General features: G+C 26.1%; 2 protein-coding genes across 2 annotated transcripts in view; one reads left to right on the forward strand and one right to left on the reverse strand.

Annotated features, from left to right (window-relative positions):
* LOC107164967 (glutamate receptor 1-like) overlaps positions 1-12941 on the forward strand; it is a 194479-nt gene that overhangs the window by 166068 nt on the left and 15470 nt on the right. Inside the window, exons 14-15 of the mRNA XM_089220024.1 lie at positions 7361-7559; positions 9029-9273. Of these exons, the coding sequence (XP_089076150.1) occupies positions 7361-7559; positions 9029-9273 (444 nt within the window). The remainder of the gene's footprint in view (positions 1-7360; positions 7560-9028; positions 9274-12941) is intronic.
* On the reverse strand, positions 3061-3707 carry LOC149058698 (uncharacterized). The gene is made up of 2 exons (XM_089221213.1): positions 3242-3707; positions 3061-3112 (listed from the first exon to the last, which is right to left on the reverse strand). Exons 1-2 carry the CDS (start codon positions 3622-3624, stop codon positions 3106-3108), a joined length of 390 nt encoding a protein of 129 aa, XP_089077339.1. The 5' UTR covers positions 3625-3707; the 3' UTR covers positions 3061-3105.

The following is a 12941-nucleotide window of genomic DNA, read 5'->3' on the forward strand; positions in this document are numbered from 1 at the left end:
AATATGGAAGCATTTTAATTAAAAAATAATTGAAATTTGATTTAAAACCGTATAAAACCATGTATATTTGTTTACTAACACGGTGTGATCCACTATACGCAAGGCATTCGTTATTTTAGAATACATTGCTGTTTTTGAAGATATTTTTTATTTTATAAATTTAAAACTTTAAGTACCTAGTTCAAAAACAACATTTTTGGAAAATGTATAGTTTTATTTACAATTTTTTATGATTATATTTTTTTTTTAGTTTTTGACTATTGAATGGCAACATAATTTTTGTTTTTATAACTTAGTACATTATTCAAAAAAATTTCGATCTATAAAAATTAAAAATCGAATTTTCGAAAAAGTATTTTATTAGTTATTAGTATTATAACTTATAAGTATTTTAAGTTTAAACGAGGAGACGTACGTAACAAGGAGAGTAGTTGATTAACATTTTGTGATATGCTCCTGTACCACGGCTCATTTTAAATACTTATAAATTCATAAACTACTCGTAAAAAAATTCAGTTTATATGAATCAAAGTATTCCAAAAAATATTTTTATTTGGATTAAGGAATTTTAAATGAACGTTGTTTTTAAAAATTTAAAAACGAAAATGATAAAATAAATTCAATATAATTTCTGATGGAAAATGTTGTATTTTATTTACTTAAAACTATGTAAAGAAATATTTTCAAAAACATTAATAGTTTTTGAGATAATGAGTGTCTTACGTTAAATAGATCATACCCGCTATTGTATGGCCATGGCATTATTTAATGTAAATTTAATAGTACATTCACGCAACTGTATAAGTTATACTTCTTGTGATAATTACATTTATACCGTAATTAGCTCAATATAACAATGTTAATGCTTATCTTATTAATATTGAACCATATACCATAATAGAATAAATATTAATGTTTATTTGTTTAAAATTAAAATAATGAATGAAATAAAAAAAATTGAATTGTCGCTTTTCTGTCTCCAGAAAAAGTATATAAGTACCTATATTGTAGTGAGCTTCAAATGGAATTTGCATAACTACATTATTTTGTTTCTGAGACTTTTTTTACTACCCTGTAGTTACAAACTCGTGAGTGAAAAGTTTGGCAATGATAGAATTTTAACAGTAACAACTAACAAGTATTTTATATGTAATTGACTCTCATGTTTTAGGGTATAACGCTATAATGATACCTAGATGGTTCTCCAGTACCATTAAAATTATATCACCATAAATAAATTTTAGTCTTCATTTTAATGAAATAACATTTTTCCCTTCTTCTACACCTGTCCCTTTGCATTGTATATGGATGCACACGTATAGGTATAATATATTATACCTGACCTCTCCGTGTGCGCGTGTTGTGTTACTATCTACGTACATTTACATTAAAACCACTAGCAGTCGACTAAGGAAAACTATATCTACCTGAAATTCGTAAGTGCTAACATAGTTAACATGTTTATTTATGTGCTTGACCATCGAGATTGGAACGAAATGCAAATTACTTAAATGAAAAAGCTATATTTATGGAAATTATTGCAACGTTTATTCACTACAGTGACTTTTTAACTTGAAAAATAAATAAGTAAATTACGAGTATACTTTAATACGTCATAATCATGTTTTGATCATATTTATATGGTATTATTTGTAATAAATAAATCTATGTTATTTACTTTTAAAATATTAGTAGATTTCATGATTAATTATTGTATGAAAGAAAACTGTGTAGTCATACTAGGTTTAATTTAGTGAGATGTAATTATTTTATTAAAATAATTATATCCAAGGCTTAATAACATTAAAAAAAGAGATAATCAAGTCTTAATTTATAATATTAAAGTCTTCGTACTTCATTAAATTTGACTATCTTGAATCTAAAGTTTTTTGAACTAATAGTATTAAGAACTTTTGATAATGAGTGATTAAACTAATTGGTTTCATCATTAGGGGTTTACTCGAGTAGTTTATTATTACCTGCAGATAAGCGAAATCTACTTGTTGATGAAATTATTGGTGAATTATAGAGAAAATCGGAAAATATTTAAAAAATACTTTTTTCTTGAAAGAATGAAAAGGATTCAATAATATAGGTTTTTAACACTTTTTCTCCCTCTAAATTGCTCAAAAGTATCAAATGTAGCATCTTTTCTGAAAGATAATATTCTTGAGCTGGTACTTTACAGAGGTAATTTTTTTTATAAGCATTTAAAGTTCAAAATTTGACTAAATACGTAAAAATTACGGCAATGTTCAAATTATCTGAGATAGAAATTCATAAAAGTTTTTCTTTTTAAATATTAAATCTAAGATTTTAAAATTTAATACAAGGCTCCTAACATATTTTTACAATAGCTGCAGTTGAAAAATAAAAGAAATATGTAGTCACAACTTTTTTTTATAAGCATTCATCAAAGTTTGAATTTTGACAACATACGTAAAAATCACGAAATTTTCAAATTATTTTAAGCTAGAAATTCATAAAATTTGTTATTTTTAAATCTAAGATTTGATGATTTTTAATAATCTATAATATATCCTAGATAGATAAACCGTCTCCGTTCAGAATCGTTTTTCGTATACAATAATATAATATCATTGGATTCAAATTTAATTTCATACATTACAGCAATGCTGTAGTGGGGAGTATACGGCGGTATACGGCGGTATACGCAGTGTACTTTTTGGTTATTTCTAATAAACACCGTATACCTTCTGATTGAGGTCGTGTACTCTCTGTTGTAGTGAAATACCAAAAAATATAAAGATAAAAGTCATTAGGTTATTACTAATGTTTTTGATAGAAAAACTAAGAATGTTAAGAATCACTTAAGATAGACGATTTGTATAAAACACGATTTATTTAAATAAAAAAAATGTTTAGTTGTAATTTGTACAATTAATGTATGTGTGTTGTGTTATTTACCCTTTATAAAAGTGATACCCAATGATAGGGAAGTATCCGCATCGGCTCCCGTTTGTCCGTTTCGGCTCCCTACTTTCATTTGAAGGTGGCCGTATCGGCTCCAACCCGATGTCAGTGGTATGGACGTATCGGCTCCCAATCAACATTTTCCTTCCCATTTACAGGCTGAGTCAGTCCTCAGATCCTACGATGAGAAGAAATTCTCTCAGAACAGTTTAGGAGTGCTTCTAAAAGTACCGTCAACGAAAACAGTAGTTGCATGTTGAAGTGCATCAAGATTATGTTGGCATGTAAAAATGATAACATCACTCACCTCGTCATTATAAATGTTCTCAATTTTGCTGCACTTAAATTTTTTCGAAACCTATTCATATCATCAGTAGTCACAACATCCGATATTCCACTGCTCGTTATTTCACGCCTAATAATTTTTGGAAGACGTTCACATAGAGCATCACTTGCTTTCCGTTTCAACGAATTAATAATTTTTTGGCGTGCTAAAGTAGTATCTGCTCCATGATCATGATCAAGATTTTGTTCCACTATCACTTCATTCAAGATTTTTATAAAAGCAGTACACCCACGTTTCGTACACTTCCACCGCGCAATATCTCCTGACAAATTTTTATGGAATCCGAATTTGTATTCGTCAATCACAGCTAATTGTTTACCAGCTTTGCTAAGCATGTACTCCATGACAAAAAATGAATAAAATAAACAGAAAAACGCACTACACTTTGCAATTTTTATAATAATTGTAATATTTTTATAATTTTATAACTGACAATATGCTTAGGCACGCTACACTTCGCAATAAAACGTGAACTAACATCAGATAATATTTTGTTATTTCATATAACTGTATAAATGCGATTAACTAGGTATCAAAAATTCGTTATCGAAACCGGACGCAATACGGCCATTCAACGGACGGCAAGGAATAACGACCCGAAGCCGATACAGACTCATTAAAGTACAACGGGAGACGATACGGTATCATCCAATGATAGTATGTTTACTATTATAACTTATACTATACCCTCTGCTTTTTTTGGGACTACAGAACTAAATTACAGTAACCTACTTGTAACCAACTGTACAGCAGAGCGACATCCACGACTTACTCGCTTTTTTTAGAATGAATAATCTAAATTTTCATCGAATTTTATCCATTCCTATATTATAGTATATAAAAATAATTTAAAACATAAAAATACATTTTTAATTCCTTGATGCAGGAAATGAACTTTGTGCTTGAAAAGCAACGTTTTTAGATATTCAGAAAAAAGTGCAACTTGCATTCAAATCCGTTCCCTAATATTACTATTATCATATACGATCTATTTTATTTGTTATAGACTTCAAAGAATATCCAATTGTATATATCATGTTCTACCAAGATGAAATTATATTCATGTAATCATTATTACTAATTTAAACGACACAATAATATTCTAAATCTACGGAATAATATTTATGTACAAATGAATAACACAATATCTTTATTACATTAAAAATTAAATGATATTGTTTTCAGAACATTATAAAAATGTATTTAATTTTCGAATTATTACACAAAATCATCCACGAGGAATTTTCTGAAGAACAATAGAAAAAATATTGTTTTCTGCTGCTGCAAGTTTTCCGTTACCATTTATCTTGCACCTGAATGTATAATGTGTTTATGAATATTGTCAAAATAACTTAACAATACAATACATTTGCAACATTTAGTTATACACTAGGCCAATCAGGGACGTACACAAAATGGTAGCTCAGGGGTAGACAAAATAAAATGTTAGTACCTAAATATTTATGTGAATATTTACCACTACATCTTTCTTTTTTTTTTCATCTACTCATATTTTGTAATACTATCATTAATATATTTTTTTTAAATCAAAACTAATTTAAGTTAATATAAAATTACACTATTAGTTCAAATTTTTATAAAAAAAACATAATAATGTTTAATTATAAAAACAACTTTATTTAATTGAATTTACATCATATTTTATTATTTTATTCAAAAATTAATGACAATCTCATTTTGTTTGAATCAAATAAATTAACCTATTTCATACTGGATTCGTATATATGTTACAGTTAAAACCCGAAATCCGTCGAAACTAGTTTTGACTAGTTAAAACTAGTTTCGACGGATTTCGGGTTTTAACTGTGACATATACATACTCGTGTATTCACCGATTTTGGCAATGAGTTAGATCGACTATTTTTTTTTACTTTGATTCATCCGCGCTAAAAGACAATCTGTAGAAACCACTGAAAAGTGACTGAGTGATTGAATATAATCGTAAATCACAATATTTTTTTTTTACTCTTTTCGATTAAATACCTCCTATATGATTTGTTAGATACAAGGATTGTCAAATAGTCACTGAATACTCAAGACCAGCTTTATGTAAAAAATACTTCCAATTTTGTAACCGACACGAAAATTCTCAGGGGGGCGGCAATGGCCCCCACTGACCACCTCGGGAGACACTGAGGCCAATATTACTATGTAACGTGTTTGTATGAAAAAAATTTTATGAAAGCTTTTAAAAAATAGGAACCCATTATATTAAAATTAAAAGAAAGATAATTTCAAGTATACATATAATACAAAAATGTACAATGTACATAAAAAGTCATCAATAATTCTATAAGATTAGGTCGAGGATCCTGCGAGGTTTTGTTTTTTTTTTTGTGACCCACAATAATCAAAACTGATTCATCCAAATATTCATTTTATATTTCGATACATATCAAATAATTTTGAATAACTATTATTATTTGTCAACAAACAATTTTGTAACATTAAACTTATATTTATAACTTTATAAGAATTATTATTATGAAAAAATATTTTTTTAATTGACACCGTGAACAATATCATGCACATTAATAATACTATTTTTAGTGATTACAATAAGTTGACGCTTAACCAATAAAGAAAAAAAATAATTGAAAAACAGTTAGATATAAAAGTTATTATAAACTGTATAATATGTATTTATTTTATTTAATATAACAAACTGTGTGACAATGTATATCAAGTTTATGATAGATACTTAATTTGAATAATTAAAAATTATATACTTCTAACCAAAAAATATATTTTATTAAAATGAGGGTATTCACTGGATATTCTCTCTAATATGTTAAAAATGTGTACTTTTATTTGTCACTTATTAAACCTACTCATTGAACAAATAATATGTTTTGATTGTAGGTTTATTTCAATAAAAAAAAAAAAAATTAAAATTAACGTTTCATTAAACATTCAATATTATGTAATTTATTAAAACATTTGAAAACTGTCATTTTAAAATTTTAATATATTTTTTTTTTTATTTATCAAATTTTAATTGTTTCATCATAATTTCTGTTTTTACAATTTTTACAATTTTTTATTTTCATATATGACACAACTATTTGATATATCTAATTTAATTATTTTATCAATATATTTCAATCTTTTGCTGTCAAAATGTATTTTTGTTACATTTTTAATGAAATACTATTTTGATTTCTGACGTACATTATTTCTGTATAGTTATTAGATAATGGTTAAATATAATAACTAATAAGTATCCATAGTTTTTGCAGAATTTTTATAGAAATTATTTTTATTTTCTTATATTAAAATATAATTTTAATCAAACAAGGAGTGTTTGTTATATAACAGGAAGAACTTTCATAACTCGTTGTACAAAAAATACACCAAATTCATAATATAAAATATACAACAGAAGCTCTTGCAAATTAAAAAAGTTTGTTCTTCCACGCGATTTGATAACTTACATATTTTCTAAACGATAGTATAAACTTGTTAATTAAAATTAAAAAAAAATTGAATTTTAATTGTGGATATAATTATGTATATTGTAAAAGTTTGTCTTTTCATAAATACACGTTAAAAAAACTAAAAAAATTGGAGTCACTATAATCCTCATGTCATATGGTAGGTACGTGTAATACATGTGTTAGATTTGAATTTGATGAAAAATGTTTCTATAATAGAAAAATTATTAAATAAATTTGAAAATTTTATCATAAATAGCTAAAAAAAACAACTCAAAATATATTAAAATTTGACCATGTCTTGGAAATGTCAACATAAATATTTGATGAGAATTTCAAGTATCTTAACGATTTTACTTTAGTTTAATATAATATATTATTATAAATTATAAATAGTGATATATCATTGTTTTGTACACTGTAGGTAAATAATTTTATTATTTAACTTTTTATATTATTTTACGAATACAATAATATTTTTAGGAATGTATGTATTATAATTTATTTCAGCTTATTTATTCAATTATGTTATGTCTTATGTATCAACTGATTGTATATACTCAAAAATTAATATTAAACCATAAATGAAATAATAATATTATTGTTTATAAACTCATGTGCTTAGGACTACACCAGGACGTATTGTTGGAGCAGTCTGGTGGTTCTTCGCAGTGATATTGATATCATCGTACGTATCTAATTTCACTGCGTATTTGATCGTGCAGAAAATGTCAACACCAATCAGCACACCAGAAGATTTAGCTGCACAAACTGAAATTGAATATGGTGTTCTTTCTCATGGGTCTACGTGGGATTTTTTCAAAGTTAGTAGTTTGCTCACACTTTATTTATTGTTTCGAATTTTCCAAACATTTTTACATATAAAAATACCTTATGTATTAAATTATTTACATGGGTAATAATAATTCTTCTATGAATCAATTATTGCTATATTATCACTTTAAACTATAATATTTATTTAATTTTATGATATCGTTAGCGTACGACATTGTGATTGATTTAAGCAAAACATGTGGATGTAAAATAAAATTGTATGTCTTTAATATTATTGCATCATCGTTTCATATAATATATATTTTTGCTCAACATTTCAAACTAATGTAATTGTTTAAGATTTAAAAACAACAATTTTTCATAAAATTTATACTTTCAATTATACTGCTATTATATAAGTAAACAACCAAGGGCCAACCTGTTTAAACGTATTATTTTATCTTTCTGCATAACACACTATAAGAGGCTAGTGACACGGGTTTTATTATTATTTTTCTTATTCTATAAAAATTCAAAAAAAAAAAAATCATTTTTTATTTAAAAACTTTACGTCTGGCAGTGACTTTTTCGTCGCGTCGACGTTTGGAATTATTCTCAATACTTGATTGCCTCTTTAATAAGCTGTTTATCCAACGAGGTCTGCGAACGTCAACACCATTAAATTCAAACCACAAGAACTATGGAGATAAATTATTCTCCGAATTAATTTTGTATTTGCTTTTTTACTGGGTGAAAATTGAACACTTTTCTGAATAACTTCCAATACATTTACTATGGGATATGTGAAAAACGGCAATAGAAATAAAAATAAAATTCATATAGGTAGGTACATTAATAAAAGGTGTTGAACTAATATATAATTTTTTCGTTATGAGTTCAGTTTTTCAGTTCTATCGACTGTAAATCTTGAGTTGGGTTGGCCACTCCTTTTATCGGAGAGTTCTTTTCGTTTCGGGCTATTTGCCACGGTAGTTTGTTATGAATGTTCTTACTTCACATAAAAAACCCGCGGAGAAGGGAAAAATAAAAAATGAAGAGAATAATCGATTATCTAATCAATCGAATAAATCAATTTTCTAAAATGGTTACTTAGTATACTTAAAACTAGTATTAGGTACATTAATTGTTATTAATTGTACATATGTTGTTATTTAATTTTTTATTTCAACATAGAAATCATATTGAATCCGTATTTAATCTTTTATCATTACTTAATTATTATTTTAAATAAATAGTTACCTATTAAAATATATGTACAGGTAAATCATATACTTTATTGAAATATACATTTTAAATATAACTAATAATAATTAAAGTTTATTTACCATTTGATAACATTATATTATGTTATAGTGAATTGTATTTTGCTAAATCATTTCTATAGTTGTAGCTTGTAGCCTGTAGATACTGAATTATAAAAATAATACAAACGATAAAATATAATAACTATAACTATTATAAACGTATCACTTATACTTGTTTTATTACTATATTATAGAGATCACACAGTTCGTTATACAGTAAAATGTGGCAGTTCATGAACTCGCGGACACACGTGTTCGTGGATACATACGATGAAGGCATTCAAAGAGTAAGGAACTCAAATGGAAAGTTTGCTTTACTTATTGAGTCCCCCAAAAATGACTTTGTGAACATGAGGAAACCTTGTGATACAATGAAAGTCGGACGTAACTTAGACGTCAAGGGCTACGGTATAGCGATGCCACTTGGGTCTCCGCTAAGGTGAGACTGATCTATTTTTTTTATATATTTCTTATATATAATATTGACAAATCTCGTTTGGGACTTTTGGGAAATAAGATCACTGACGGGATGTGAAGCACGGGTAAAGGGACGCAAGTGGGAATATTACGCGCGTCTTTCGGTTGAATGACTCTCTCGGATTACATTCCGCGAAATCACATTTTCCAAGACGAGAGTCTGATATGAAAAAAGAAAAAAAGAAAACCCAATTTTCTGCGACACATTTTTGATCACAAGAAATATATATATATATATACACACACATATTATTATACACACACATTATATATTATAGAGAGACACACGTGTCTATTCAATGAGATTTGTAAAAACTACTGGTTAACTGACGCCGATTTCAAAACGTTGTTTTCTATATTTGAGTTTTCTATTTATTAGAATATTCATGATAAAAAATGAAATTTCTCTAATCTTATTCTGATGATAATCTAAATTTAACAGAATGCGGGTGTTCGCATAATATGTTTACTAGATTTATTTACATGCTAAGATACTATATACTAATATTGCAAAGACCGATTTATTTTCGAAATTTTTTATTTTATTTAAAATTTTTATTTGAGAATATACAACTTATACACAAGCATAATAATAATATGTACTACAATATAATTTAAGAAAAACATGAACAAGGTGAGGGAAGAAATTATCTAGTGATCGCACATCCTTTTGCTTAAATATAATTTATATATATTTTTTTAAATTAAATACCGTGGTGGATTTCTAGAGATTGTGTGAGTGGCTAACCAGATATTAGAAGGTTAGGGTGAGAAGGAAGTTTGTTGAAAAAACGTTTATAGCTTATGTACATTTTAATGTTCAAAATAACGTGTTATAATTTTCATTTTTCTACGTTAATTACATAATTTTTTTTTGATAATAGTATAATATAAATACTCGATAATTTAATAAGTTATTATCATAATCATATACATTATTAATATTTATTTTTAATTACCTATCAAATTTTATCTAGATACTTCAAATATAATATTATTGTGTACTTATTTACTTTTTAAATTAATTAAATCGTAAATGAATTCTAATGGTATTGGTTGGACTCTAATTCAATGATCAGAAGTGTACAAACCAATTTATATGTATTTTTTAAACAATGCATTTTAACGGTGATTTAATTATTTAAATGGTCAATTTTAAATATACGTGAAATAATAATCAGTCCTGTTTATTTAATAAACCGGGGATTGAGTCAAGCTGAGAGAAATAACCATTTAATTTAAATTATTTATAATCCAGTTGGATATTGTACTTATATTAGGTATGCGTACGATAATCTGATAAATCGTTGTTGGTATAAGATTCCATGAATTTTATATACTGAAATATGTAGTTTTTCATTTTAAAATGTACCTAACTAAAAATAATTATGACACAAAACAATTAATAAATTATACATATTTTTAACCATACGTGAATCAAAATATTTTTACTCTGTGGTGGTACGACAATTGTAGTTTAATGATAAATTTCAACTTGACAAAATAAAGGTATATTCGATATTATGTTTATTAATCTGTTAACTGTATAAACAGTTGATGATTATAACAAAACATTTTACTTCTTTAATAATTATTGTTTACTTGTGTTTTATATTATTTACCCTGGTAAAATATGTATTTTTTTTACTCCTGATCTTGACTAATTTTAAATTGTTATCTTGTTTTTTCGAAATTTTATGACGTGTATCTTATCAAATTATTATACACAACAACTTTACAAACAAATTCTATTATATCACTAGAAATCAAATTAGATTCCTTCAGGATTTTCAGGACCATATGCAAAGGATTTAATAAATCCAAATGTGCAAAGTCTATCATCATTATTCAGTGTGTATGTATTATATTACATACACTCACGCATACTCTTGAGCGCGTGAGCATATATATATATATATATATATATTATATATATTATATATATAGGAACAATACATCAAACAGTCGATGTTTTAACACCACTGAATTCAGAAAGGATAAATACTAATCAATTTAAATGGTGTATTCAACAACATAATATATAGTAAACTCAAAATCTCTCAAAAACTCATTTGTGCATATATTAATTGATTTTGTGTTTTAGATTTTGAGCGGAGCGATGAATGTATTGATTTTACCATGATGTGTGTGTGTGTTAGATTTATGGTATTTGGATGGAGAGCTGATAGTTACTGATAGAGACATGATAGTTGATATCCCAGTTTCTCGTTTGTCCGTTTAATAGAAACGGCATTCGGATGCAATGTGTTTAATTGATAGGAGTGTACCGCAACTGGCACATATAGTCAAACATTTTTATATCTTATATAATATAATGTGTTTTTTATGTGCTATAAAATCCTATACTTCTTCATTATATTTTTCCATTGAGGTTTGTATTATTCGATTTTATTTATTTTTTATTTTTGAGATTCTAATTTATGTTAACTAATGATATATTAATTAATATTTTGTAGTTGATAAATGAATATATTGATCGAGTATTCCCTTACGGTTACGCGATTATTTAATTATTGTAACGACTAAATAGATATACATATCATATTTCTCATAAATTGCGCTTCCACAACGTTCGATGTTTTCTAAAATGTAATGTATGACTAATATAAAATAATTAAATCAATTTGCTAACACAACAAAGGTAAATTGTATTATCTACTTATGCAATGTTATTACTATTATAATTATTGTTTTTTAAAAAATTAGGTGTTGTTTTAATATAAATTAAACAGTTGGACGTTTTAAATGGGTTGACTAAAAATAAATTTGTTGTATATTTAATTGTGCCATTCTTTAATTTATGTATTAAACTTACGCCTACATTATATTATGAAACTGTATGTGTTTATATATGTAGGTAATACTTTTATAATACATTTATTTTAAAGGCACTACTTAAGTTAATATTATATTAGTATAGTAGGTATCAAATCGAGAAAATTGAATCAATTATATGGCCAATCGCTATATTTATCCTACATAAATACCAGAATTACACTTAAATTATTGTAAAACTTATGTTTCATTATTTATCGTATTTATTTTGAATAAGTGTGTATATCATAGATATTTTTTTTGAAACGTCTTCATTTTAATAATTTAATAAAACGATATTAAATTTCAACTGTTTTCTCAGAACAACAGTTGTTTAAGATGGCGAAATTATTTTTGTTTAAATTGTATAATGAAAAAACTGTTCACGGTTCACGTACAATGTATGCCAAAATCGTATTGAATAATTTCAATCATTTATCAATTATCAATCATTGGTTATTGTTTTTTTTTTCATTCACTAAACGATCCACAAATAAATATAAGGTTCAAATCATAACTTCAGAATACTGATTAATTACATGGTGCAATCATCATACAAAACATAAAACGCAAATAAAAATATATTTTATTTTTAACTCTTCAAGATTATATACTGCAGTATCTTTTGATTTTAGATTCTGAGCGGAGCGATGAATGTATTGATTTTACCATGATGTGTGTTTTTTTTTTTTTTTTTTTTGTGTCTGTCATCACGTTTTGGGGCAGTAAAAATGCTTCGATTTTTGACTTCAGTACCTCGTTCGATCAGAAAGTGAATCTAGTTGGTACTTTGGG

The sequence above is a fragment of the Diuraphis noxia genome, unplaced genomic scaffold, assembly GCF_037042655.1.
Source record: "Diuraphis noxia isolate RWA-SAM2 unplaced genomic scaffold, SU_Dnox_SAM2 contig0002, whole genome shotgun sequence".
NCBI lineage: Eukaryota > Metazoa > Arthropoda > Insecta > Hemiptera > Aphididae > Diuraphis > Diuraphis noxia.